The sequence below is a fragment of the Moschus berezovskii genome, chromosome 6, assembly GCF_049115385.1.
Source record: "Moschus berezovskii isolate FMDL1 chromosome 6, NW_MosBer_1.0, whole genome shotgun sequence".
NCBI lineage: Eukaryota > Metazoa > Chordata > Mammalia > Artiodactyla > Moschidae > Moschus > Moschus berezovskii.
In genome coordinates this window covers 115605752-115632369 of record NC_142465.1, presented here as the reverse complement: position 1 = coordinate 115632369, position 26618 = coordinate 115605752, and the positions used below count along the sequence as shown (strand labels likewise).

Below are 26618 nucleotides of genomic sequence, written 5' to 3'. Positions count from 1 at the left end.
TTATTGGTGAAGGCAGACCCATAATTACAGTAACAGAGAATGGGAGTCATAATGGGAAATTCAGAGTGCCATGGGAGAGCAGAGCAGAGGGATCCAAACAAAGCCAGTGTATGTTGCAGGAAGGCCTCTCGGGGGATGTTTAAGCTGTGATCTGAGGGATGGTCCAGCAGAAAGAACAACGTGAAGATCTGATGGTTGGAAGTAAAACAGCACCTTCAAGGAACTCATGGGCTTCTGTTACAGCTGTGTATGGAGATGGGTGGAATATCATAGATTTGAGGGTAGGCTCTAGAACCTGACTGCTCGGATTTACATCCTGACCCTACTGCTTACTGACTGCCCTTGGACAGTTATTTAGTTGTGCCTCGGTTTCCCCATCTGAAAACAAGCATAGCAGTAATTCCTACCCCATAGATTTAGGGCTAAATTATCTCAGACATGTAGTGCCCCTAGATTAGTGCCTGGCACATAGCAAGTGCTCAGTGCATATTAGCTGTTACTGCTGTCGTTATGATTACAGCTATAAAACATAAAATGATAAATGGTAAGAGTAACTCACAGATACAAGGGGGTTTTAAAAGTCATGTTAGGAGTTTGGACATTATCCTAAGAGCAGTGGGAAGTCACTAAAGGGCTTTCAGTAGAGACATGACATCATATTTGCATTTTAGAAAAATTCTTCTGGTTTCAATGGAGAAGATGAAAGGGCCTAAGAAAGAACCCACCTGACATTGCAGGAGACACAGGTTTGATCCCTGGTTGGGGAAGATCCCCTGGAGTAGGAAATGGTAACCCCCACCAATATGCTTGCCTAGGGAATCCCATGGACAGAGGAGCTTGGCAGGTTACAGTCCTTAGGGTTGTATGGAGTTGGACATGACGGAAGCAGCTGAGCACACACCGAAGAAAGATGGAAGGGAGACCAAGTAAGGAGCATTCTCAGGATCCAGGTGAGGGACCATAGTCTTGAAGAAATGGTTTGGTTGAAGAGACCAGGTAGACGTCCGAGTTCTGGAGGTAGATCTCTCATGGAGTTTAGGTTCTATTGGTAATAGGGAGGCCTAAAAGGGAGGTAGTGACAATGAGAAAATATATAACATGATATTAGGAATGATAAGTGCTGTTTCGAAAAGTAGAGAAAGGGGACGGATGATAAGAGCTTGTAACTAATTTAGAAATGGTGGTCATGGGAATTCCCTGGCAGTCCAGTGGTTAAGACTTCACGCTTTCACTCCCTAGGGTGTGGGTTGTCCCTAATTGAGGAACTAAGATCCTACAAACTGTGGGGTGAGACCTAAGAAAAGAAAAGAAAAAAATGGTGGTCAAGGAGGGCCTTTCTGAGGAAGTGACATTTAAACAGAGATGTGAATGAAGTGAGGGATTTTCTGGGGAAACACTTTTCAGGCGCAAGTGTGATCATGCTTAGCATGTTCGCTAGCAAGGACCGTAGGGGAATATTAGTGAGGAACGCATGTGCCACAAGGACAGAGATCCTGTTCACCTAGAATTGCTTTGAGCAGACCTGGCATGTACCCTCAACAAATACTTGTTGAATGAATGGATGGGCAGATAGATAGATGGGATTTCAAATGAATGAACAAATAAATGATACATTCTCCAAAAGAAGCCTGGAAGCCAGGAAGAAGGGGGGAAAGTTGTAGGTAAGCTTCCCAACTAGTGCTTTTTTCTTATGACAGATTAAGAGAAAGGGCTCTGGAGCTAGACTTCAGATCCTGGCGTTGCCATCTACTAGATGTATGACCTTAGGCAAATTACTTATCTTCTTGGTGCCTCAGTTTCTTCATCTGAAAAATGGGAACAACAGTAGTACCTTCCTCATAGTGTCATTGCAGAGTTTCTCAACCTCAGCACTGCCGACATTTGGGGCTGGATCATTCCATGTGGGGTAATTGTGGAGGGTGTCCTGTGCTATGTAGGGTGTTTAGCTGTTTACCTGGCTACTGTACCTACTAGATGCCAGTAGCACCTTCCAGTTGTAACAAGCAAACATGTCTCCAGATATTTCCATCTGTCTCCTTCTGGGCAAAGTCACCCTGAGTGAGGACCCTGGGTTTTTGTGAGGATTAAAGGAGTTGATATGTGTAAAGCATCTAGAACAGTACCTGGCACATGTGCTGTTACTAAAATTAGCATAGTGGTTTCTAGGGAAGTGTAAGTGTTTCTCCTAGACAGTTTAGCTTCCCATTTGATTAAGTAAATTACAAAAACTTTAAAGCACAGATGCTGATGGAGTATTTAAAAATGGATTTGTCTGTCTCCAATTAAATTTATTTATACATACTATCACTTTTTGTGGGTTGAACTCCTTCTCTTCATTCAGGAACCTCTGACCCTACCTTTAAATGCAAAAATGTATCTCAATTGGAAATTTCTTTAAAGTGGAGGAATGTTAACAGTAGGTTCTTGCCACAGAAACTGTAATTTGGGGCCACTTTTTTGTAATGTAAGAATTTGGTTTCTAATATTAACGTGCACTTCTATTTGGGTGAACAGTGGTTTCCAACAGTTGTTAATGGAAACCATCATCTATCCTAGTCAACTCATCAGCCATAGTAAGTATGATCAGTATTTATTGTATTTAGCTGTTGAAGAATTGAAATAATAGTGTGTTCAAGAATGTTTTGTGGTTTTAATTTTTTTCCCAGTTTCATTGAGAGACAATTGACATATGTCACTGTGTAAATTTAAAACAAACAGCATGATGGTTTGTTTTACATATATTCTGAGATGATTACCAAAGTAGCTTGAGCAAACATCCATCTCTTCATATGGTACAATAAAAAGCAAGATGAAAAGAAAAAAGGGAAAAAAATTCTCGTTGTGATGAGAACTCTTAGGATTTACTCTCTTAACAGCTCTCCTGTATATCATATAGCGGTGTTAACTATAGTTATCCTGTTGCAGTCATGGTTATATTTTATAGAGTCAGTTTTTGTGTGTATCATTTGTGCTTGCTGGTAGCTGGTGCATTGGGTTAACTTTTTGTAAATAGTATTTACCTTCTGTGTATCTTAACTCTGCTTAAGCTGTGAAAGTGGTGATAAATTGGGGAGCGTGTTATTGTTTTAGAAACATGGTATAGAAAAACATCAACTGATGAATGTGGCAGTCAGAGTGAGATCATTGAATAAACCTTTTAAAGTCATGAAATCAGGAACAGGACAGGGATGCTCCCACTTGGCACTTTATTCAACACAGTATTGGCAATCTTAGCCACAGTAATCAGACAAGAAAAAGAAATAAAAGGAATCTGAATTGGAAAGGAAGACGTAAAACTGTCACTGTTTGCAAATGACATGATAGTGTACATAGAAAATCCTAAAGATACCATCAGAAAACTATTGAAGTTCATCAGTGAATTTGGTAAAGGTTTTGGATATAAAATTAATATTTTATATTTATATACAGAAATCTTATATACAAGATATACACTAAGAGTGAACTATCAGAAAGAGAAGTGAAGGAAACAATTATTTTTACCATCACATCAAAAAGAATGAAATACTGTGGAATGAACCTGCCTCAGGTGGTAAAAGACCTGTCCTCAGAAAACTGTAAGATGCTGTTGAAAGAAATGGAAGATGACACAAACACATGGAAAGATATACCATGTTCTTGGATTGGAGGAATTAATATTGTTAAAATGACCATACTGCCAACACATAGCTTCAGTGCAATCCCTATAAATTATCAGTGGCATTTTTTACTGAACTAGAATGCATAGTTAAAAAGTTTGTATGGAAACACAGAAGACCCCAAATACCTAAAGAGTCTTGGGAAAAAAAGAACAGAGCTGGAGAAATCACAATCATATTCCTTGGCTTCAGACTATACTACAAAGCTACAGTACACAAAACAGACACATGGATCAGTGGAACAGAATATAAAGCCCAGAAATAAACACATGCACTTCTGGTCGATTAGTCTATGACAGAGGAGGGAAGAATGTACAGTGGTGCTGAGAGAACTGGATTGCTTCATGTAAAAGAGTGAAATTAGAACATTCTCTAGCATCATATACAAAAATAAACTCAGATTAAAGACATAAATGTAAGACCGAAAGCCTTAGAACTCCTAGAAGAAAACATAGGTAGCCCACTTTGACATAAATCATAGCAATATATTTTTGAATCTGTCTCCTCGAGCAAAGGAAATAAAAGCAAAAATAAACAGATAGGACCTAATTAAACTTAAAAGCTTTTGCACAGCAAAGGGAACCATTGACGAAACGAAAAGACAGCTGACTGAATGGGAGAGAATATTTGCAAAGGATGTGATTGATAACAGGTTAGTATCCAATTTCTATAAAAAGTTAATACAACTCCACATAAAAAAAAAGTAAACAACCCAACTTTAAAATGAGCAGAAGACCTAAATAGACATTTCCCCAAAGATGCAGATGGCCAACAGGTACATGAAAAGATGCTCAACATTGCTAATCGTCAGGGAAGTGCAAATCAAAACCACAGGGAGATGTCAGCTCACACTGGTCAGAATGGCTGTCATCAAAAAGAACACAAATGACACATTGATGAGGATGTGGAAAAAAGGGAATCCTCGGACACTGTTTCTGGGAACTTATCAAAATTGGTGAGTTTTTGTGTAGCCATTTCAGTATTAAAGATGTAAGAAAAAACCCAACACTTTTGGCATATTATGCTTTATTATTTCAAGAAAGGTAAAAACACAACTGAAACACAAAAACGAGTTTGGAGTAAAAGGTAAGGTTAAAAACGAAACTGCAAAGGTACAAATGCAACTGAAACCAAAGAAAAAGTATATGGAGAAGGTACCGTGACTGATTGAACATGTCAGAGTGGCTTGCGAAGTTTCATGCTAGAGATACCTTGCTGGATGATGCTTCACCATCAGTCATGTAAGCCAGTTGAAGTTGTTGATAGCGATCAAATCAAGACATGATTTGAGAACAATCAGCATTTCAACATGACGTACTCCAAATACCCAAATCACGTTTTGAAAATCATTGCGCCCGCTTGGTTATGGTAATCATTTTGATGTTTGGGTTCCATGTAAGTTAAGCGAGAAAAACCTTGACTATATTTTTGCATGCGATTTTCTACTGAAGGGTAATGAAAATGTTCTGGTTTTAAAACATATTTTGATGGGCAGTGAAAAGTGGATACGTACAATAATGTGGAATGGAAGAGTTCATGGAGCAAATGAAAGGAAACACACCCAAAGTTGGTCTTCATCCAGAGAAAGTGCTGTCATGTATATGGTGGGACTGGAAGGGAGTCCTCTATTATGAGCTCCTTTTGGAAGAGGGGACAATTAATTCTAACAAGTACTGCTCCCAGTTAGACCAACAGAAGGCAGCATTTGATGAAAAGCATCCAGAATTAGTCAACAGAAAACCCATAATCTTCATCAGATAATACAAGACTGCGTGTTTCTTTGATGACCAGGCAGAAACTGTCGCAGCTTGGCTGAGGGGTTATGATTCATCTGTCTTATTCACCAGACATTGCACCTTCAGATTTCCATTTGTTTCCATCTTACAGAATTCTTCTGTGGAAAAGCTTTCAGTTTCCTGAAAGACAGTAAAAGGCACCTGGAATAGTTCTTTGTTCAAACAGATGAAAAGTTTTGGGGATATGGAATTATGAAGTTGCCTGAAAAATGGCAGAAGGTAGTGGAACAAAGTGGTAAATATGTTGTTCAGTAAAGTTCTTGGTGAAAATGACAAATGTATCTTCTGTTTTTACTTAAAAACTGAAGGAATGTTTTGGCCAATCCACTACTTTAACATTGTCAGACATTTCCATATCAGAAGATATTGTATTCGTTTTGTTTCTTTCTCTTTTGCTATTACAAGCTTGTTGCAGTAAATGTCCTTTTTACATATGTTTTGTTTTTATTTCTGTGGTGCCTATTTTTAGGAGTGGGACTGATGAGTTAAAGAGAATACATATTTTTAAGTTCCATAAAGACTCTTGAGAGTCCCTTGGACTGCAAGGAGATCCAACCAGTCCATTCTAAAGGAGATCAATCCTGGGTGTTCATTGGAAGGACTGATGCTAAAGCTGAAACTCCAATACTTTGGCCACCTCATGCGATGAGTTGACTCACTGGAAAAGACTCTGATGCTGGGAGGGATTGGGGGCGGGAGGAGAAGGGGACGACAGAGAATGAGATGGTTGGATGGCATCACCGACTCGATGGACATGAGTTTGAGTGAACTCCGGGAGTTGGTGATGGACAGGAGGCCTGGCGTGCTGTGATTCACGGGGTCACAAAGAGTTGGACACGACTGAGCGACTGAACTGAACTGAACTGAAATACAGTATTCAAATTGTTTTTTAGAAGACTGTATTGCTTCCCATTCCACTGGTCCTGTGTGAGAGTACCATTTTCCCCACCTCTCTGCTTGACATAGGTATTATAAACCCTTAAACATTTTTGACTCGTCTAATGGTTATGATATGATAGTTTGTTGTTAATTTGTGTGTGCATACTAAGTCACTTCAGTTGTGTCTGACTCTTTGCAACCCCATGGACTGTAGCCTGCCAGGCTCCTCAGTCTTTGGAATTCTCTAGGCAAGAATACTGAAGTGGGTTGTCATGCCCTCCTCCAGGGGATATTCTTGACCCAGGAATGGAACCCACATCTCTTTCGTCTCCTGTATTGGCAGGTGGGTTCTTTACCACTGCACCATCTCGGAAACCATTGGTGTTAATTTAATCTCTCTCCAATCAGGACTTTGGTTAGGATTCTTAATAGGTTTGCTGAGTAAGCCATGTGAAAGCCCACCTTCTTTGGACACTGTGGCCACATCTTGAGATGCCAGTGACATGTGGATTGTAAGGGACCAGGGGATGAATAGAATAGTTTGTTAACAGTAGAAAGTTGGGCTTTTGGATTCTAAGACGTATTAATGTGAAAATGTTGAATAACATTTTGCTGGGACATACGTCTTTCAGTTCAGTTCAGTCGCTCAGTTGTGTCTGACTATTTGCGACCCCATGAATCACAGCACACCAGGCCTCCCTGTCCATCACCAACTCCTGGAGTTCACTCAAACTTTATGTGAGTACAAAACCTTCTTCTCCAGATCCCTGACAAATTATCTCGCAGCAGAGATTGTTTTTCCAGGGAAGTTTAGCATAGTGGTAAGCAGGTCACATTTGAGAAGGGACTGTATTTTATGTACCATATTTTATCAGGGAATTAATGTCATAGTGTTCCATTCCGTTCCGTTCCTTTCAGTCGCTCAGTCGTGTCCGACTCTTTGCAACCCCATGGACTGTAGCCTACCAGGCTTCTCCGTCCATGGGATTCTCCAGGCAAGAATACTGGAGTGGGTTACCATTTCCTTCTCCAGGGGATCTTCCCGACCCAGGGATTGAACCCGGGTCTCCCGCATTGGTGGCAGACGCTTTAACCTCTGAGCCACCAGGAAATGTCATAGTGTAGTAAAATTTACATTGTGAATAATTTTTTTAGCTTTATAATTAATTGTTTTGACAGTAATGATAAGTACCATATATTGACTGCCTCCCTTGTAGTAGGCACTTTAAATAGTCATCTCATTTAATTCCAACAGCAGTCCTTCAAGTTAAGTAAAATTTTGCCTTGCGTTAAACAGGAACCTAGCTAGAAACTAAACTGGAACCTAGCTGATAAGTGCTAGAGCTCAGGGCTGTACCTTCAACTTAAGAGCTCCTAACTATTAAAACCATGCAGTGACCTACCTCTTGAGAAACCTGTATGCAGGTCAGGAAGCAACAGTTAGAACTGGACATGGAACAACAGACTGGTTCCAAATAGGAAAGGGAGTACGTCAAGGTTGTATATTGTCACCCTGCTTATTTAACTTATATGCAGAGTACATCATGAGGAACTCTGGGCTGGAAGAAGCACAAGCTGGAATCAAGATTGCCGGGAGAAATATCAATAACCTCAGATATGCAGATGACACCACCCTTATGGCAGAAAGTGAAGAGGAACTCAAAGGCCTCTTGATGAAAGTGAAAGAGAGTGAAAAGGTTGGCTTGAAGCTCAACATTCAGAAAACGAAGATCATGGCATCTGGTCCCATCACTTCATGGGAAATAGATGGGGAAACAGTGGAAACCGTGTCAGACTTTATTTTTTTGGGCTCCAAAATCACTGTGGATGCTGATTGCAGCCATGAAATTAAAAGACGCTTGCTCCTTGGAAGGAAAGTTATGACCAGCCTAGATAGCATATTAAAGAGCAGGGACATTACTTTGCCAACCAAGGTCCGTCTAGTCAAGGCTATGGTTTTTCCAGTGGTCATGTATGGATGTGAGAGTTGGACTGTGAAAAAAGCTGATCGCTGAAGAATTGATGCTTTTGAACTGTGGTGCTGGAGAAAACTCTTGAGAGTCCCTTGGACTGCAAGGAGATCCAACCAGTCCATTCTAGAGGAAATCAATCCTGGGTGTTCATTGGAAGGACTTATGCTAAAGCTGAAACTCCAATACTTTGGTCACCTTATGAGACGAGTTGACTCACTGGAAAAGACTCTGATGCTGGTAGCGATTGGGGGTAGGAGGAGACGGGGAAGACAGAGAATGAGGTGGCTGGATGGCATCACCGACTCGATGGACGTGAGTTTGAGTGAACTCCGGGAGTTGGTGATGGACAGGGAGGCCTGGCGTGCTGTGGTTCATGGGGTCGCTAAGAGTCGGACACGACTGAGCGACTGAACTGAACTATTAAAACCATGCAGTCTCTTGATTAGATACAGTGTGAAAGAGCTTGGATAAGACTCATGAATAATTTTTTAAACTTTATTTTGACATAAACACAGACCACCACAGTCTAGACCTTATCACTATCAGGGGCTAATTTGAGTTTGACCTTTTACCACTTGCGTTTGTCTGGGATCTGGCAGCGTTGACAACATTGCTAAGGGTTCAGTAATTAGTATCTGGTTGAAAGATAGTGGGTTAGATGCTGTGGGTATTTGATAATGTTTACTGAGTATGGAGAAGCTTTATAGTCAGCAAAAACAAGATCAGGAGCTGAATGTGACTCAGATCAGGAACTCCTTATTGCCAAATTCAGACTTAAATTGAAGAAAGTGGGGAAAACACTAGACCATTCAGGTATGACCTAAATCAAATCCCTTGTGACTATACAGTGGAAGTGAGAAATAGATTTAAGGGACTAGATTTGATAGACAGCGCCTGATGAATGTGGATGGAGGTTCGTGACATTGTACAGGAGATAGGAATCAAGACTATCCTTAGGAAAAAGAAATGCAAAAAAAGCAAAATGGCTGTCTGAGGAGGCCTTATAAATAGCTGTGAAAAGAAGAGAAGCAAAAAGTGACAGAGAAAAGGAGAGATATACCCATTTGAATACACAGTTCCAAAGAATAGCAAGCAGAGATAAGGAAGCCTTCCTCAGTGATCAGTGCAAAGAAATAGAGGAAACAATAGAATGGGAAAGACTAGAGATCTCTTCAAGAAAATTAGAGATTCCAAGGGAACATTTCATTCAAAGATGGGCACAATAAAGGACAGAAATGGCATGGACCTAATAGAAGCAGAAGATATTAAGAAGAGATGGCAAGAATACGCAGAAGAAATGTACAAAAAAGATCTTCTTGACCCAGATAATCACAGTGGTGTGATCACTCACACTTACCTAGAGCCAGACATCCTGGAATGTGAAGTCAAGTGGGCCTTAGGAAGCATTACTATGAACAAAGCTAGTGGTGGTGCTGGAATTCCAGTTGAGCTATTTCAGATTGTAAAAGATGATGCTGTGAAAATGCTACACTCAAGATGCCAGCAAATTTGGAAAACTCGGCAGTGGTCACAGGACTGGAAAAGGTCAGTTTTCCTTCCAATCCCAAAGAAAGGCAATGCCAAAGAATGCTCAAATTACCGCACAATTGCATTCATCTCACATGCTAGTAAAGTCATGCTCAAAATTCTCCAAGCCAGGCTTCAGCAGTAGGTGAACCGTGAACTTCTAGATGTTCAAGCTGGTTTTAGAAAAGGCAGAGGAACCAGAGATCAAATTGCCAACATCTGCTGGATCATGGGAAAAGCAAGAGAGTTCCAGAAAAACATCTATTTCTGCTTCATTGACTATGCCAAAGCCTTTGACTGTGTGAATCACAATAAACTGGAAAATTCTGAAGGAGATGGGAATACCAGACCACCTGACCTGCCTCTTGAGAAACCTGTATACAAGTCAGGAAGGAATAGTTAGAACTGGACATGGAACAACAGACTGGTTCCAAATAGGAAAAGGAGTACGTCAGGGCTGTATTTTGTCACCCTGCTTATTTAACTTATATGCAGAGTACATCTTGAGAAACACTGGGCTGAGGAAGCACAGGCTGGAATCAAGATTGCCAGGAGAAATATCAATAACCTCAGATATGCAGATGACACCACCGTTATGGCAGAAAGTGAAGAACTAAAGAACCTCTTGATGAAAGTGAAAGAGGAAAGTGAAAAAGTTGGCTTAGAGTGCAACATTCAGAAAACTAAAAACATAGCATCCAGTCCAATTAATTCATGGCAAATAGATGGGGAAACAGTGAAAACAGGGGCTGACTTTATTTTTTTGCACTCCAAAATCACTGCAGATGGTTATTGAAGCCATGAAATTAAAAGATGCTGACACCTTGGAAGGAAAGTTAATACTAACCTAGATAGCATATTAAAAAGCAGAGTCATTACTTTGCCAACAAAGATCCGTCTGGTCAAGGCTATGGTTTTTCCAGTAGTCATGTATGGATGTGAGAGTTGGACTATAAAGAAAGCTGATCGCCGAAGAATTGATGATTTTGAACTGTGGTATTGGAGAAGACTCCTGAGAGTCCCTTGGACTGCAAGGAGATCAATCCTGGGTGTTCATTGGAAGGACTGATGCTGAAGCTGAAACTCCAATACTTTGGCCACCTGATGCAAAGAACTGACTCATTTGAAAAGACTCTGATGCTGGGAAAGATAGAGGGCAGGAGGAGAAGGGGACGCCGTAGGATGAGATGGTTGGATGGCATCACTGACTCAATGGACATGGGTTTGGGTAGACTCCGGCAGTTGGTGATGGATATGGAGTGCTGGCGTGCTGCGGTTCATGGGGTTGCAAAGAGTCGGACACGACTGAGCGACTGAACTGAACTGAGTATCTGTTGGATAGAGTGCTGTTTTATTTTATGGCAAAATAAAATAATCAAGATGCTAATCCTTTTCAACAACGAGTTTAACATTCAGCTCAATATAGACTTGGTCATTATACTACAAAATTAGAGAAATAATTATGCTTATCAAGAACGTACCACAGGTGGAGTGACCGCAGCTTTCAGAGGATAATCAGGGAAGGTTTCTTGCAATAGATAAGTTTTGAGCCAGGGTTTTAAGATAAGGCACGTGAATAGTTGGCACATCTGAGTTTCCTAGATCGTATACTCAAGAGTCAACTTCAACTTGGAATATTTCATAATTTTTAAGAGTGTCCCTTATCACATATCTTGAGATTCTAAATTGAGGATTCTGTTTGATCAAACCTTTTGCTAGGTTCTCACTTAGTTAAGTGACTGTTTTGCTCTACCTCTCTGTGTCATTTTGATTGCTTGAATTTGTGGGAATGTTGTTTATTATAAGATCTGGATTCAGAAAATAATTTTTAGTTCTCTGTTGCTTTTCATAAAAATGTAAGGTTTAGAGCTAATTTTAATTTTTCTTTACCATTCACCTAGTTTTACTAATCAGAAAAGTTACTATTTCCTTTTTCAAGTCTAATTTTAAAAGACCTATTTCTTAATTAGTCATGCGTATGAGTAATGTTATAATGTATGTTCCTCTGTTGTTGTTTAGTTGCTAAGTCAAATCTGACTCTTTGGGACCCTGTGGACTGTAGCTCACTGGGCTCCTCTGTCCATGGGATTTCTCAGGCAAGAATACAGAAGCGGGTTGCCATTTCCTTCTCCAGGGAGTCTTTCCAACCCAGGGGTCAAACCTGAATCTGCTTCATTGGCAGGTGGATTCTTTATCACTGAGCCACCTGGGAAGCGCATGTCCCTATGTATGCAAACCAAAAAAGTGAAGCCCTTCTAAAAGTATTTAAGAACACTCTTTAATAAATACATTCTTTTAACGATAACAACAGGAGAAAGTTACTGTTTTCTAAAAGGCTGGTGTATTGATACATTGGCCTGACTTCTGACTAGAGGCAACATTTATCCTGAAATTATCTGAGAATTTGAGACCTAAGAAATTTGAGGAATCTAGGTTAATATTTTTTTAATTACAAAGCAAGTGGTGGTCAATTTTTAATTTTTAAAATTAATTTTCAATTATAGAACAATATAATATCGTTTTCTTAAAATAATAAAGTTGTACAGAGAAGGCCCAATCCAGCTTTGAACTTTCTTAACCATTTACATTTAAAGCTATGAAATTAATTGCATGCATCTACGTGCTAAGTCACTTCAGTCATGTCTGACTCTGCAACCCCATGGACTGTAGCCCACCAGGCTCTTCTGTCCATGGGATTCTCTAGGAAAGAATACTGGAGTGGGTTGCCGTTTCCTTCTCTAGGGAATCTTCCAGGCCCAGGGACTGAACCTGCATCTCTTTTGTCTCCTGCATTGGCAGGCAGGTTCTTTATTAGTTAGTTCAGTTGCTCAGTTGTTTCTGACTCTTTGTGACCCCATGGACTGCAGCATGCCAGGCTTCCCTGTCCCTCACCAACTCCTGGAGCTTGCTCAAACTCATGTCCATTGAGTCGGTGATGCCATCCAACTATCTCATCCTCTGTTGTCCCCTTCTCCTCCTGCCTTCAGTCTTTCCCAGTATCAGGGTCTTTTCTAAGGAGTCAGTTCTTCCCATCAGGTGGCCAATGTATTGGAGTTTCAGCTTCAACATCAGTCCTTCCAATGAATATTCAGGACTGATTTCCTTTAGGATGGACTGGTTGGATCTCCTTGCAGTCCAAGGGACTCTCAAGAGTCTTCTCCAACACCACAGTTCAAAAGCATCAATTCCTCTGTGCTCAGCTTTCTTTATAGTCCAACACTCACATCCATACATGACCACTGGAAAAACCATAACCTTGACTAGATGGACCTTTGTTGGCAAAGTAATGTCTCTGCTTTTTAATATGCTATCTAGGTTGGTCATAGCTTTTCTTCCAAGGAGCAAGCGTCTTTTAATTTCAATGCTGCAGGCACCTTCTGCAGTGATTTTGGAGCTCAAGAAAATAGTATCTGTCACTGTTTCCATTGTTTCCCCATCTATTTGCCATTGATCTTGCCATTGATCTTCATTTTTTGAATGTTGAGTTAAAACTCAACAGCCAGCTTTTCACTCTCCTCTCACTTTCATCAAGAGGCTCTTCAGTTCCTCTTCACTTTGTGCCATAAGGGTGGTATCATCTGCATATCTGAGGTTATTGATATTTCTCCTGGCAATCTTGATTCCAGCTTGTGCTTCATCCAGCCTGGCATTTTGCATGATGTACTCTGCATATAAGTTAAATAAACAGGATGGCAATATACAACCTTGACGTACTCTTTTCCCAATTTGGAACCAGTCTGTTGTTCCATGTCCGGTTCTAACGGTTGCTTCTTGACCTGCATACAGATTTCTCAGGAGGCAGGTAAGGTGGTCTGGTTTTCCCATCTCTTTAAGAATTTTCCACAGTTTGTTGTGATCCACATAATCAAAGGCTTTGGTGTAATCAATAAAGCAGAAATAGATGTTTTTCTGGAATTGCTTGCTTTTTCTGTGATCCAAAAAGATATTGGCAATTTGATCTCTGGTTCCTCTGCCTTTTCTAAATTCAGCTTGAGCATCTGGAAGTTCTTGGTTCAGGTACTGTTGAAGCCTGGCTTGGAGAATTTTGAATGTTACTTTGCTAGCATGTGAGATGAGTGCAATTGTGCAGTAGTTTGAGCATTCTTTGGCATTGCCTTTCTTTGGGATTGAAATGAAAACTGACCTTTTCCAGTCCTGTGGCCATGGCTGAGTTTTCCAAATTTGCTGGCATATTGAGTGCAGCACTTTCTCAGCATCATCTTTTAGGATTTGAAATAGCTCAACTGGAATTCCATCACTTTTTAAATTGTTCTTATCTAAATTTAACTGAATCTTTTCTGTGGGTCTCTGCAACCTTATTTTATTTCTTTTTAAATATCCTAGAAAGTGTTGATACTTTCTTTGCAGTACAGTCTTGATAAATTTTTTTTGGTTATTGAATAATATCAGTCTCAGGTTAAGATGTTTGATGGACTCTAGTTTTTAAAATTATGAAGCATTCCAAATTGGAATTGACTGAGTATAAGGAGTTCAGTAAAGTCACTATCTTAGGGTTCTTCCTGGTGATCCACTGGTTTAGACTCTGAGCTCACAGTGCAGGGGGCATGAATTTGATTTCTAGTCAGGGGACTAAGATCCTTCATGTTACAGGGGATGGCAAAAATAATAATAGTAATAAAATAAACTCAGTATCTTAAAGGGCTAAAGCTTCTTCCAGCTAGCAAATTACAGACACCATGTAGTTCAGTGGCTGCCCTGTGTGTACTGTCCTCAGATTGGATCTCGTGTGTGTCTATAGGGACTAGAGAATTGATGTCTGTGACAGAAAACATGTAATCCTGGTGAGTGTGTGGCCACTGAGCACACTGAATTCCAGGGAAAATGTCTGGATTTGCAGAAGAATTAACATGCAGTATACTCTTGCTTCAGTGGAGAAAAGTGACAGGAGATAACTTTGTGCTGGAGGAGTTCTAGCAGCTTTTGACTTTAAAAAATATGGAGAATCAAAGACATGGTAAGAATCAAAGACAATGAAGTAATGAGAAAGAGCCAGCAGAAATGTAGTTTGACATTGGCTAATAGTTTTTTCCCTAGAACTGTGCACTGATTACTTGGTCGCCAGTTTATAATGTGGGCAGCTTGTTTGGCTGGTGGCGTCTGGGCTGCTGAGGAGGAGCAGATGGTGGCGCACGGTAGGCTAGCACAGACTCCTGGATTCCTTGCCTCATTGGCTCAGCACCCACTACCTAAAGGGAAGAACCTGCCTTTGTGGTTTCTTTAGGCTTTGTGGTTTCTTGCTGATATGCAGTGCAACCTGGAGACCTTGAAGTGGAACGGAGCACGGCGGGGATGTCAGCGGTTCAGAAGCTTCTCTAGCTGCTGGCTTCCCTGTGCACTAATGACAGGAGGGAGACTGGAGGAAATGAGCTGCAGAAAGGGTGTCCTCTGTAGCATGAGGTGGGCAGAAAGATCCTGGGGTTTCTTGGAAGGATGACAGTTACCTCCAGAGGACTGTCTGTGTAAAGACGACGGTAAACCACTAAAGAGAGGAAGAGGCATAAAAGTGTGGTACTCTTTCTGTTTATAAATGTAGACTTTTCCTTCAGTTAAAAAAAAAAATGTAAACTGTACTTGAAATTCTTCTGTTTGGGCTGAAGTATCACTGCCTGGTTTCACTTCAGAGGGAAATTTAAGGAGGAAGGTTTAAGTAAAATCCTTTTGTCCTTTACAGTCTGGGGTCCCAGGGAAGACAGTTTCTTTTTGTGTTGTACAAAGTCATTTGTAAAAACTAAACATTTTAAAAAGATGGTTAAAACATTTTTGAGTATGTGATTGTAGGAAGGTTGCAGCCTCTTATTTTTTTCCTTGAGGAGCATGTTAATCGGTGTGCCTCTTTCTCCTCAAGGCGTTATTGCTCAAAGGCACATCCAGTTAGAAAACTCTTCTGTCTTGGCCTTTCTGTTTCAGAAAGTGGTGCTTGCGGGACCCGGTCAGCCTGCTCTCCAGTGGTGTGCCAACTGCTTATCCATGCTCTTCGTTGTCTCTCGTCTTCGCATGACTCAGTGTTAGTCAGAGTCCAAACGAAGGAATCCCAGGGGAGATTGTGACTGGCTCCCTTTTTTGGGTGATAGCTTTTATTTAATTTACTAGGTCATGTAATGTAGGCAGATATTAACAGTTTGAGAAATCCTAAAGGAATGTCAGTTCCAAGCACAACATCTTTATAAGAAAACAGTTGTGAATTCACTAAAATGTGAATTTAGTAATGTTAAACAGATCCTTTTTATACCTTGTTCTCCCTATTTTCTGGTCAGAGTAATTTTGTCTGTTTAATGGGAGATCATGGGCTGCCCTAAAAATGGAAGGCTGAAGTTAAACAACAGTGAAAAGAACCATTTACTGAACATTTTCTGTACCAGTGGCATACTGATTGTTGATTGATTGTCTCACTGAATTCACCCTAAAACCATATGAATTTGGTGATGTTGATGAAAGTGAAAGAGGAGAGTGAAAAGTTTGGCTTGAAGCTCAACATTCAGAAAACAAAGATCATGGCATCTGGTCCCATCACTTCATGGGAAATAGATGGGGAAACAGTGGAAACAGTGTCAGACTTTATTTTTTGGGGCTCCAAAATCACTGCGGATGCTGATTGCAGCCATGAAATTAAAAGACGCTTACTCCTTGGAAGGGAAGTTATGACCCACCTAGATAGTATATTAAAAAGCAGAGACATTACTTTGCCAACCAAGCTTTGTCTAGTCAAGGCTATGGTTTTTCCAGTGGTCATGTATGGATGTGAGAGTTGGACTGTGAAGAAAGCTGATCGCTGAAGAATTGATGCTTTTGAACTGTGGTGCTGGAGAAGACTCTTGAGAGTCCCTTGGACTGCGAGGAGATCCCACCAGTCCATCCTAAAGGAGATCAGTCCTGGGTATTCATTGGAAGGACTGATGCTAAAGCTGAAACTCCAATACTTTGGCCACCTCATGCGACGAGTTGACTCACTGGAAAAGACTCTGATGCTGAGAAGGATTGGGGGCGGGAGGAGAAGGGGACGACAGAGAATGAGATGGCTGGATGGCATCACCAACTCGATGGACATGAGTTTGAGTGAACTCCGGGAGTTGGTGATGGACAGGGAGGCCTGGCGTGCTGTGATTCATGGAGTCTCAAAGAGTCGGACACGACTGAGCGACTGAACTGAACCCCCATTTTCGGGAGGGATGAAAGCTCAGAGACGTTCAGTGACTTACTCAAAGCCAGACTGGTGGTAGGCGGTAAAAGCCAGAGTTTGAACAGAGATCTGTCTGGTTCCAAGTGCAAAGCTCTCAGCCTCCTGTCACATTGCCGCTATCATGCTTCAGAGGGTAGAGAATCTCAGTAGATCTCGGACAGAAGAAAAAGCAGTCTGGTTCTCTGGCCTGTTTTAGTGGTTTCATTTGCTTACTCTCTGTGTCTCCCCTTCTTCCCCAGCACCTAGCATGTGCATAACGCACACTCACTAAATATTTATTGAAAGAAGAAGTGTGTACAATTAACCATGGAAGATGGAAGTGAACGGACATTTTTCTTTGTAAAGTTTTTTCAAGTATATGCTGTATTTGTAAATATAGTAAAATACATCTTAGACTAATATTTATCAGGTTTATTCATGGCACATATAGATATTTGAACAATAAAACATTTATAGTTATATATGATTTCTGGAGATTATCAACAGCCTGACCTCTCGTTTCCCTCCTCTTAACCAGCCTCCCCACTGCTAGTTTTGATTCTCTTTATTTCACACTGCTGTTAGATTGCCCTTTCCTTCTGTCTCTCCTCCATTGCCTAAGAAATTATTGTCACACCTTGGCTTTTGTACATTCCTCTCCCTTTGATTGCAATTCATTTCCCCATCTTTTTGGTTTGACTTTAAAAAAAGAAAACATTCAGGTCTTGGCTTGCGTGTCTTCTCTGACTCCTTCCAACCTAATTAGTTCCCCTCTTTATGTTCCTGTCAGAGCACTTGTCATGCTGATGATTGTATAATTGGGTACATGTCTGTCTGTTTCTTTGAACAGCCTGTGTTGTAAGCTCCATGAGGGGAGTGAATAGAATGTTTTTATGTCTGTGTCATGGCACCTGGTTCATGGTAGGCAGACAGTGAATACGGAATGAAAAGTAAATAAACGGTGCAGCTTGCAGAGTTCTACCATACATCTTATAGAACCATTCCATTTTAGAAATGGAGCCTGTCAACTCTGCTGCTGCTGCTGCTAAGTCACTTCAGTCGTGTCCGACTCTGTGTGACCCCATAGACGGAAGCCCACCAGACTCCCCCGTCCCTGGGGTTCTCCAGGCAAGAACACTGGAGTGGGTTGCCATTTCCTTCTCTAATGTGTGAAAGTGGAAAGTGAAAAGTGAAAGTGAAGTCGCTCAGTCGTGTCCGACCCTTAGCGACCCCACGGACTGCAGCCCACCAGGCTCCTCCATCCATGGGATTTTCTAGGCAATAGTACTGGAGTGGCTTGCCATTGCCTTCTCCGGTCAACTCTAGCCCCTCCCATTTAGAGATGAGGATGACGCCCTGCAGTCCTGCAACTAAGTAATTAATAATTAGCTGCACAGCTGGAAAACTGAGCTCCCCAGTTCTAGCCCAGTGTCCTTTCTTTCATTATTTTTTTTTTTAAAACGGATTTTTTTGCTTATTATAAAGGCAGGAGTTGTTTAATGTATGTAGGAAATTTAGAAGATACAGATAAACAAAAGGGAAAAGAAGAAAAGAAAAACATCCCATTCCCACCACCATCCAGACATGTTTATCTGTGTGTTCTATAACTGTGTGATGACAGCAGCTTGCGTTTACTGAACCTCATGTTTAAAAAATAGTCATAAGTGCTTTGTAGGTATTTCATCATTTATGATGGCACCCCTAAGGGATGAATACTGTTATCCCCATTTTCCAGATGAGGAAATGAAGGTATATAGATGTTATCTCCAGGTCATACAGCTGGTAAGTGGTAGAGAGAGCCAAGATTTAAACCCAAGCAGTCTAGCTCTAGAGCTTATATTCTTAACTATGATTCCATTCTGCCTCTGTGCACATTATTTCATAATCTGCTTTTTTTTTTAATTGACATCAGTGTATATACAGTAACGGTCATCCTTTCTAGGAGTGCAGTGTAGTACATCTTGGTAAAAGGCAAGCAACAGCCACAACCAAGAGATAGACTATTTCCATCAAGAAGTTCTGTTGTGCCTCTTTGTCCTCCCAGCTTCTGGCAACCACTGATCTTGTTTCTGCCCTCATGGTTTTGCGTTTTCTTGAATTACATAGAAATGTGTGGTCGTTTAACGTGTAGCCACTGCTCTGAATATTCACGTACAGCTCTTTACGTGGTCCTGTGTTTTCATTTCCCTTTGTTTAAATACTCAGGAATGAGATAACTGGGTTGTATAAGTTTAACTTTCCAAAGTGGCATTATCATTTTGCATTCTACCCAGTGTCTGAAAGTCCCAGTTGCTCCCCAGCCTCGCCAGCAGATTATTTCATCAGTAGTATTTGTATTCTGATGCGGGCTACAGTCCACGGGGTTGCAAAGAGTCAGACACAATTGAGCAACTTAACACTTTCACTTTTTCATTAGCCAAATAATTCTCTTCGCATAGTCTTGTTGGGAAAAGATGTTGCTTAAATTAAGGATTTCTGATATTTTTTCTTTTTCATTTCCCATTCTCTTTCCTTTCCATTTTACAAATGTTTATTGATCATCCTGCCATGCAAGGGGGTGGACGAGGATGAGTGAGTGAGTCCACTCAGAGCCCTCCAGTTGGTCCCTGGAGTGGAGGCTATGTATGTGATGGTGATGCAGTTGATTATTAAATGATTCTTAGACTTCACCTGTTTTCCTGTTAGAACAAATTGCTCTGCATGGAGGTTTTTGCTTCTGTGTCTCTACCCTGTATGCCTTGCACAGCTTTCAAGTGCTTATGAACCTTGTGAGGAGAGGAATATGGTGCCACATTGGGCACCAGTGTGCCCTGGCCTTTCACCACCACCTGCTTCAGGTGGAAATGCCAGGGAGTATCATGGTGGCAGCTGTTGCCTTAATGAGCTGGGTCGGTTTTTCAGCTCACTCAGTTAGTATAGTCGCCCCAGTTGCCTCCTCAGTGACTTGGATGATGGGACTGTGACATCTAAGGAGTAAAATCAAATGGTGAGAGACATTGAGGCTGGCAAGCTAAGAGTGTGGATCTTGCCTGTGGATCTCAGATTCGGGGCTGCCACTGTTGTCGCAGTGTACTGTCTCTGACATCAGTCAGCTTCTTCAGTTCAGTTCAGTTCAGTCGCTCAGTCGTGTCCGACTCTTAGCGACCCCATGAATCACAGCACGCCAGGCCTCCCTGTCCATCACCAACTCCCGGAGTACACTCAAACTCATGTCCACAGAGTCGGTGATGCCATCCAGCCATCTCATTCTCCGTCGTCCCCTTCTCCTCCCGCCCCCAACCTTTCCCAGCATCAGAGTCTTTTCCAGTGAGTCAACTCGTCGCATGAGGTGGCCAAAGTATTGCAGTTTCAGCTTTAGCATCAGTCCCTCCAATGAACATCCAGGATTGATCTCCTTTAGAATGGACTGGTTGGATCTCCTTGCAGTATAAGGGACTCCCAAGAGTCTTCTTAAGAGCCTTTATTTTCTTTCTAAATGAGCAAGTCAAGTATGTCTCGAGCTGTATCTTTTTTTGGAGATTTTATCAGCTAAATACTTTGCTAAGAAATGTGTCTCTTCACTCATTGGTTCATTCATTGGGCACCTTTACTAGCTAACCACTGTTTGTGGTTCCCTTCTTAGTGTTGTGATACGGGTTATTTCAAAGTAAATCCTTTCTGAGTTTTTCTCTTAGTATCTTCCCCTCCTCCCAATTTGATATCTTTCATCTATAAACATTTTAAAAGCAAATGTCAAGTGAAATAAAATAGTATTATAGCTCCTTGTTCCACTTTGGTGCAGACTTTGCACAAGAAAGGAGGGAGGCGGAGGAGAGAGGAGAGAACTCGGTCATGTGATGCTGCTTGTCTGGCAGAAGCCTTTTGGTTCTGAGCAGAGAAACCAACTGTTTACTATTTTGGGTGAATGAGGTTGGTTGGTTGCTACGAGCATTTTCTCTCAGGGAACCCTCCTGTCTTCCAGCTCTCCACGTCGAAATCATCCCAGTGCTGCTTTTTGGCATTTGGGCAGAGGAGGGAGGTGTCTGTGTCGAGGCCCAGTGCTGACAGGAAGAAATGTTTTCCAGGAGACTTACTGATTCTGACCTTCGGCTGTCACTGCCTTTAATGCCACACTCCCTAAGTAAACTTGGGATCAGGCCGTTCTTGCAGCCCTGAGGGCTGCAGAAATGAAGTACCCACTTTAACTAAAAGAGCCATGCTAATCAGATCTACTGCACATAATAAATGGCCTCTTTAAAGAGTGAGGGCAGGAGGATGAGTTTGTTGCAACACTGGCCTTTGGAGTCTCACCTCTCCCCCAGCGTGCTGGAGGAGAGGGCCAGGATTTGTCAGCCCACCTGCAGGATCCTGCCACTCCCATGGATTGTCCTGAAGCCGGGGAGGGACAGCCGCTCAGCCATGTGCCTCGCCTCTTACCACAGTTTACGGGAAGGTTGGCATATTTGTCCCTTGGGGCTTTGCATGTATTTTTTTGTCTTCTCCTCTGTTTACCGCTGTCTTTTTTTATCCCCTCCCTGTTTCTCTATAGCCATGCATGCTTTGACTTTGGATGGTTTATTCTTTGGATGGTTTTTATTGAAGCTTATTGAGCACTTAGCAGATAGATAACTGAGCAGGGACCTGTAGGGTGTACTTCATGACCTGATAGGACAGTGTTTAGGATGTTTCACTTAATTACTCCATTCCTTCCACCTGTGCTGAGCTCATGTATCAAATTGAGATAATGGAAGAAGAAAGAAAAGTCTTTTCTTTAGTAAGGTGGGATTCTTCCCATGTATGTAGATCAAACACAATGTTTTTATTAGTAAAACATACACTGGCCATGAGTACTATACTAATCAATAGGAGCTGTTGATGATGACTTCAGTTTCTTCTGTTAAGTACTGAAAGCAGATAGATATCCTCTAAGAGCTTGTAACACGAAGACACCATAATTTAAAATAAAATAACACTTGAAAGGTTTTTATTTATATTGCATGTTAGTTTTGGTTAGGGTGAACAGTTTGAACTAGCCTTACAGTCTTTTTAGTAATTGCAGAATTAGAATCATATTCAAGTCTATGGAAGATAGCAGGAAACTATTTATAAGGGAACACCCATAAGGAGTTTTCCTTGAGACCATCTCTTAGAGTTCTGGGGAAAAAAAAATACTGAAATTGTTGAAAAAAAATCTTTCAGAGGGTTTCTGGGTTATAGAAAAAAGGAGGATACAGACTTGATCCAAATTCTATCATATGTGGATGGAAAAGAATTATTAACATTTACCCTCTCCTAGCTTGGAAATCTTCTATTATCCATTATCAGAATTTAAATACAACCTCTAGTATTGGTCACATAAATTCTCCTTCTTTAAAAACTTGGATATAACTTTTGAATTTTTGAGATTTCTTTGGGACTTTACTGACATTTGACAGGATGAATGAGCATGTGGCATCACAGTGAACAAGTTCATTGAAGAGGACGTGAGTGTTTATTGGTGCCCGGTTTGCAAAGAGAATACTTTAAAAAACTGGTTGAGAGGCAGTTGATTTTTCTTTGAATATCTAAATGTGTTCTGGACTAATGGCAACATTAGAGGGAAGACTGAGAGGCAAAGACAATATGACTCAGGACTCAAGGCTTTGTGCTGCTGTGTTGACTTTTTATATTCCAGGGTACTGTGGCGTTTTAGATTCCCAGTCTGATCATTAAGAACATCTTTAAATGCAGGAGTATATAGGAAATAGAAATACAGAGTTCTTTTCATAAGTAGGGTCAGAATGGTAGTTTTAGACAACTGTCCTAAGCAATTGACTATATGTTTTTCTGGCGTTAAACCACGTTTAGAACCTTGTATTTAGAATTCTGTATGTCTTTCTGATCTCGAGTAGACTCACATTTTACTTTCTACAAATATATAAACATTGTTTTTTTTTTAATATTATCATTTTGTAAACTGCAGAAAAGAAAAAGGCTGTGCATTAGATAGAAAAGATGCTTGATGTTACTTCTTGTGAGGTGAAGCAGGTGTCTGAAGAGTAAAGATAGTTCTTTCTTTAAGTACTCAGAGAAACTCAGTGGAAATAACTTCCTACTCTTGTGCTTTATTATTATCGATAAATCTTCAATAATATTTTTTCTTCTTTCATAGTTTCTTGTCTTTTCTTTTTCCTAATAAAAAAGTAGATTCTAAAAGCTGGCACATGTTTTTAGAGATAATTTGTTTATAGGAGGCCATGACTTTTAAAAGTGTAACATTTTTAAAACTTCAGAAGTTTAAAAGTTTTAAACTGTTACAGTTTAAAAGTTTAAAAACTTTTAAAAGTGTAACACTTTTCTCACTGCTTTAGCTGACAGTTGGAAATGTCCAGAAGGATAGAGACCAACCTTTTTTATTTACTTTTTATGGCATTTAGGACCTGTGGTTGTCTTTATTAACAGACGTTGGCACGGATCAGATCCGCGTTTTGGGGGAGCAGTGAGCTGGAAGGATTGATCAGTCCTGAAAGATTGGTGTTTTGTGTTTCAATACAACCTTCTGCTGCAGTGCTGCTGTTCTGTCTGCTGTTGTAACCACTAGACACACGTACTTCTGGAGACTTGAAATGTGGTTGGAGTGACTCAGAAAATGAATTTTTAATTGTATTTAATTTTAAATAGCATATGTGGCAAGTAGCTACCATATGGAATAGCACAGTTCTGGCAACCCACTCCATTGTTCTTGCCTGGAGAATCCCAGGGACGGGGGAGCCTGGTGGGCTGCCTTCTATGGGGTCGTACAGAGTTGGACACGACTGAAGCAACTTAGCAGCAGCAGCAGCAGACCCTTCACATTCTGACCTTAGCCTGCTTTCTAGCTACCTTCTACCACTCCTTTTAACAGACTTAATGCTCCAGCTAAACTGTAGTGTATTGATTATGTGTTTACCCTTACAGTATTTCGTAGGTCAGGTCTTGGTTCATACTGTTTATCTTTAGTTTTTTGTGGTCCTTCAATGATGGTATGCATTGCTACTGCTCCAGTGAAGCTTACCTAATTCTTTTTTGTACTCAAGTGATTTATTATCTGCAGTCTCTTAAAATACTTACAATACTGTGTTTGATTACAGTGATTATGTTTTACATTTCCTGTCTTCTCCATTATATTTATATATTCCTTGGGGGGCCTTATATGTTTGATGTGATTGTACATATGTGATAGGTTTAGCCTTTTCTCTTTTTTCCCCTCCAAAATGCTTAGCAAAGTGCATTTATACATGTGTGTATTTGTGTTCTGCTGCTGCTGCTGCTGCTAAGTCACTTCAGTCGTGTCCAACTCTGTGTGACCCCATAGAGAGAAGCCCACCAGGCTCCCCCATCCCTGGGATTCTCCAGGCAAGAACACTGGAGTGGGTTGCCATTTCCTTCTCCAGTGTGTGAAAGTGAAGTTGCTCAGTCGTGTCCGACCCTAGCGTTGTGTCTAATTCATTGCGACCCCATGAACTGTGGCACACCAGGCTTCTCTGTCCATGGAATTTTCCAGGCAAGAGTACTGGAGTAGGTTGCCATTTCCTACTCCAGGGGATCTTCATCGGACCTGTGTCTCCTGCATTGGCAGGCAGACTCTATACCACAGAGCCACCTGGGAAGCCCAGTATTTATTCATAGAAGGTGGTTGATATGCATTAGCTGAGTCTGTTAAGGTTATTGTGCACTAGAGGGCAGTATCATGCCCAGAGCAAAATGCAGTATTTGTCCCAAAGTGATAGATTTTGAGCACTCTGTCCTAATTCAGTTTTGTTCAATCTCATATTAATAATTGTAGCCTTCAGAAGGAACTCACATCTTTTAATTGTCAGTGGTATTAATAACCTTTTCACATAATTGTCTTGAATTAGATTCAAAATATGATGTCAGGAAGATCCCCTGGAGAAGGAAATGGCGACCCACTCCAGTATTCTTGCCTGGGAAATCCCATGAACTGGGAGCCTGGTGGGCTGTAGTCCATGGGGTCACAAAAGAGTTGGATATGACTTAGTGACTAAACAACAACAGCGATGATGTTGGAACAGGAGACTGGTGAGCTTCTTACTGGAAAAAAAGTTAGTACATCTAAGACATACTGGCCAAGGCATTAGGTGTCTGAGATTACTTCCTTGAGGGCAGAAGCCTTTTTATGGTAGACAGCTAGAGCTCGACATTGAGCCAATAGTCAAGAACCTGAAGTTCTTGGTTTGCTCTTGCCAGTGAGGAGCTTGGCTAAATGACTAAGCTTGGCAGACCAGTTTCTTTCATTGTGTAGTGAGTATAATATCTGCTGTCATAACTGATAAGATTGTATGTGTGAAAGTAGCTTTGTATAGTATTATATAAACGTATTGGGTTATTTTCCTTCTTAATTCCTATCTTTTACCAAGACATGTACATAGTAAGTGATTGATTGTATTTATGACGTTAATTTTTTACATTTTATGTAAAGCATTTACTCTGTTAAAGTTGACTGAGAGAGATATTGATACAATTACTCCCACCTAGAATGTACACACTGAGAAGTGATTATTGTCACAATAGTTTGGTTAAAATATATCCTGTCCTTTGATGTTATGCAGCTTTAAAATTGGACTTCCGGGTGGTTCAGCTGTAAAGAATCTGCCTGCCAATGCAGGAGACATGAGTTCAGTCCCTGGCCGGGGAAGATCCCCTGGAGAAAAATATAGCAACCCATTCTGGTATTCTTGTCTGGGAAATCCCATAAACAGAGGAGCCTGGCAGGCTCCAATCCATGAGGTCATAAGAGTCAGACAGGACTTAGCAACTAAACAATAGCAACCACAAGCCTTAAAATTAACTGTATGTGATGTGTGTGTGTATTAACTATGTATACATATAGTTTAGATTCTCTCTCAGTCTCCTCTGTAGTGGATTTATCTTTGTGTATCTTCTACCCTTCTTAATACCTAAGATATTCAGAATGAGTCAACTATTCTGAGGGTTTTTTTAAACTCATTATAGAAAACCAGGTTTTGGAAATATGCATTAGGATATGTTCTTACAAGGTTTATGGGTTAGAAAAGGAGCAGTCCATTCTTGAAGGAGGATAGGGTAGTGGTTGCTTTTTGCTGAGAACAGCCATCAACATGGAGCCTTCTCTAGTAAATCATTAGCTGCATCAAATAAAATGTTCAGCTGAAGTTCACGCAATCTCACAGTTACTAAACACTCTTGCCAAAGAGAGTTGCAGTCCTAATATCTGCAATCGAATCATTTCCTGTTCAGGCTTGCAGGTGGGGGAAACTGTCTGAAACTGCAGTCCTGTAAGATTAGTTATAAAGAGCATGCCTTGGTGAGAGAGGCCTTAGTGATATAAAGTGACAGTCTAGCAAGTGGGGGTCTGGAGAGGCTACCCCAGGATCTCGGGACTAACCAGACTTTGAGGTATAGATCAGGATATGCAAGCCCACTCCTGTGGGGCCACCTAATGAAAGGTCTTCTGGGGCATTCAGATATGTGCTGAGCACACTTGAGCACGGGGCCAGGCAGATGGCACATTCCTGCACCGATCTTCGGAGGCCTGCCAGGCTCCAAAGCTAGCGTTGGAGGTGTGGCTCTGCTCTGGAAGTGGACAGCCTGAGGGCCTGCATTTCATCCAGTG

The 26618-nt window shown here is 41.0% G+C and overlaps 1 protein-coding gene across 3 annotated transcripts in view; it reads left to right on the top strand.

Moving 5' to 3' along the window:
• Positions 1 to 26618, top strand: part of MRTFA (myocardin related transcription factor A) — a 179978-nt gene that overhangs the window by 96298 nt on the left and 57062 nt on the right. The window contains exon 1 of one of the 3 annotated variants that reach the window (XM_055396439.2): positions 21046 to 21440. The exons of the other annotated variants lie outside the window; for them this stretch is intronic. Within the exon in view, the coding sequence (XP_055252414.1) occupies positions 21233 to 21440 (208 nt within the window). The 5' untranslated portion in view covers positions 21046 to 21232. Of the gene's footprint in view, positions 1 to 21045; positions 21441 to 26618 lie in introns of those variants that run through there. 3 annotated transcript variants of the gene reach the window in all.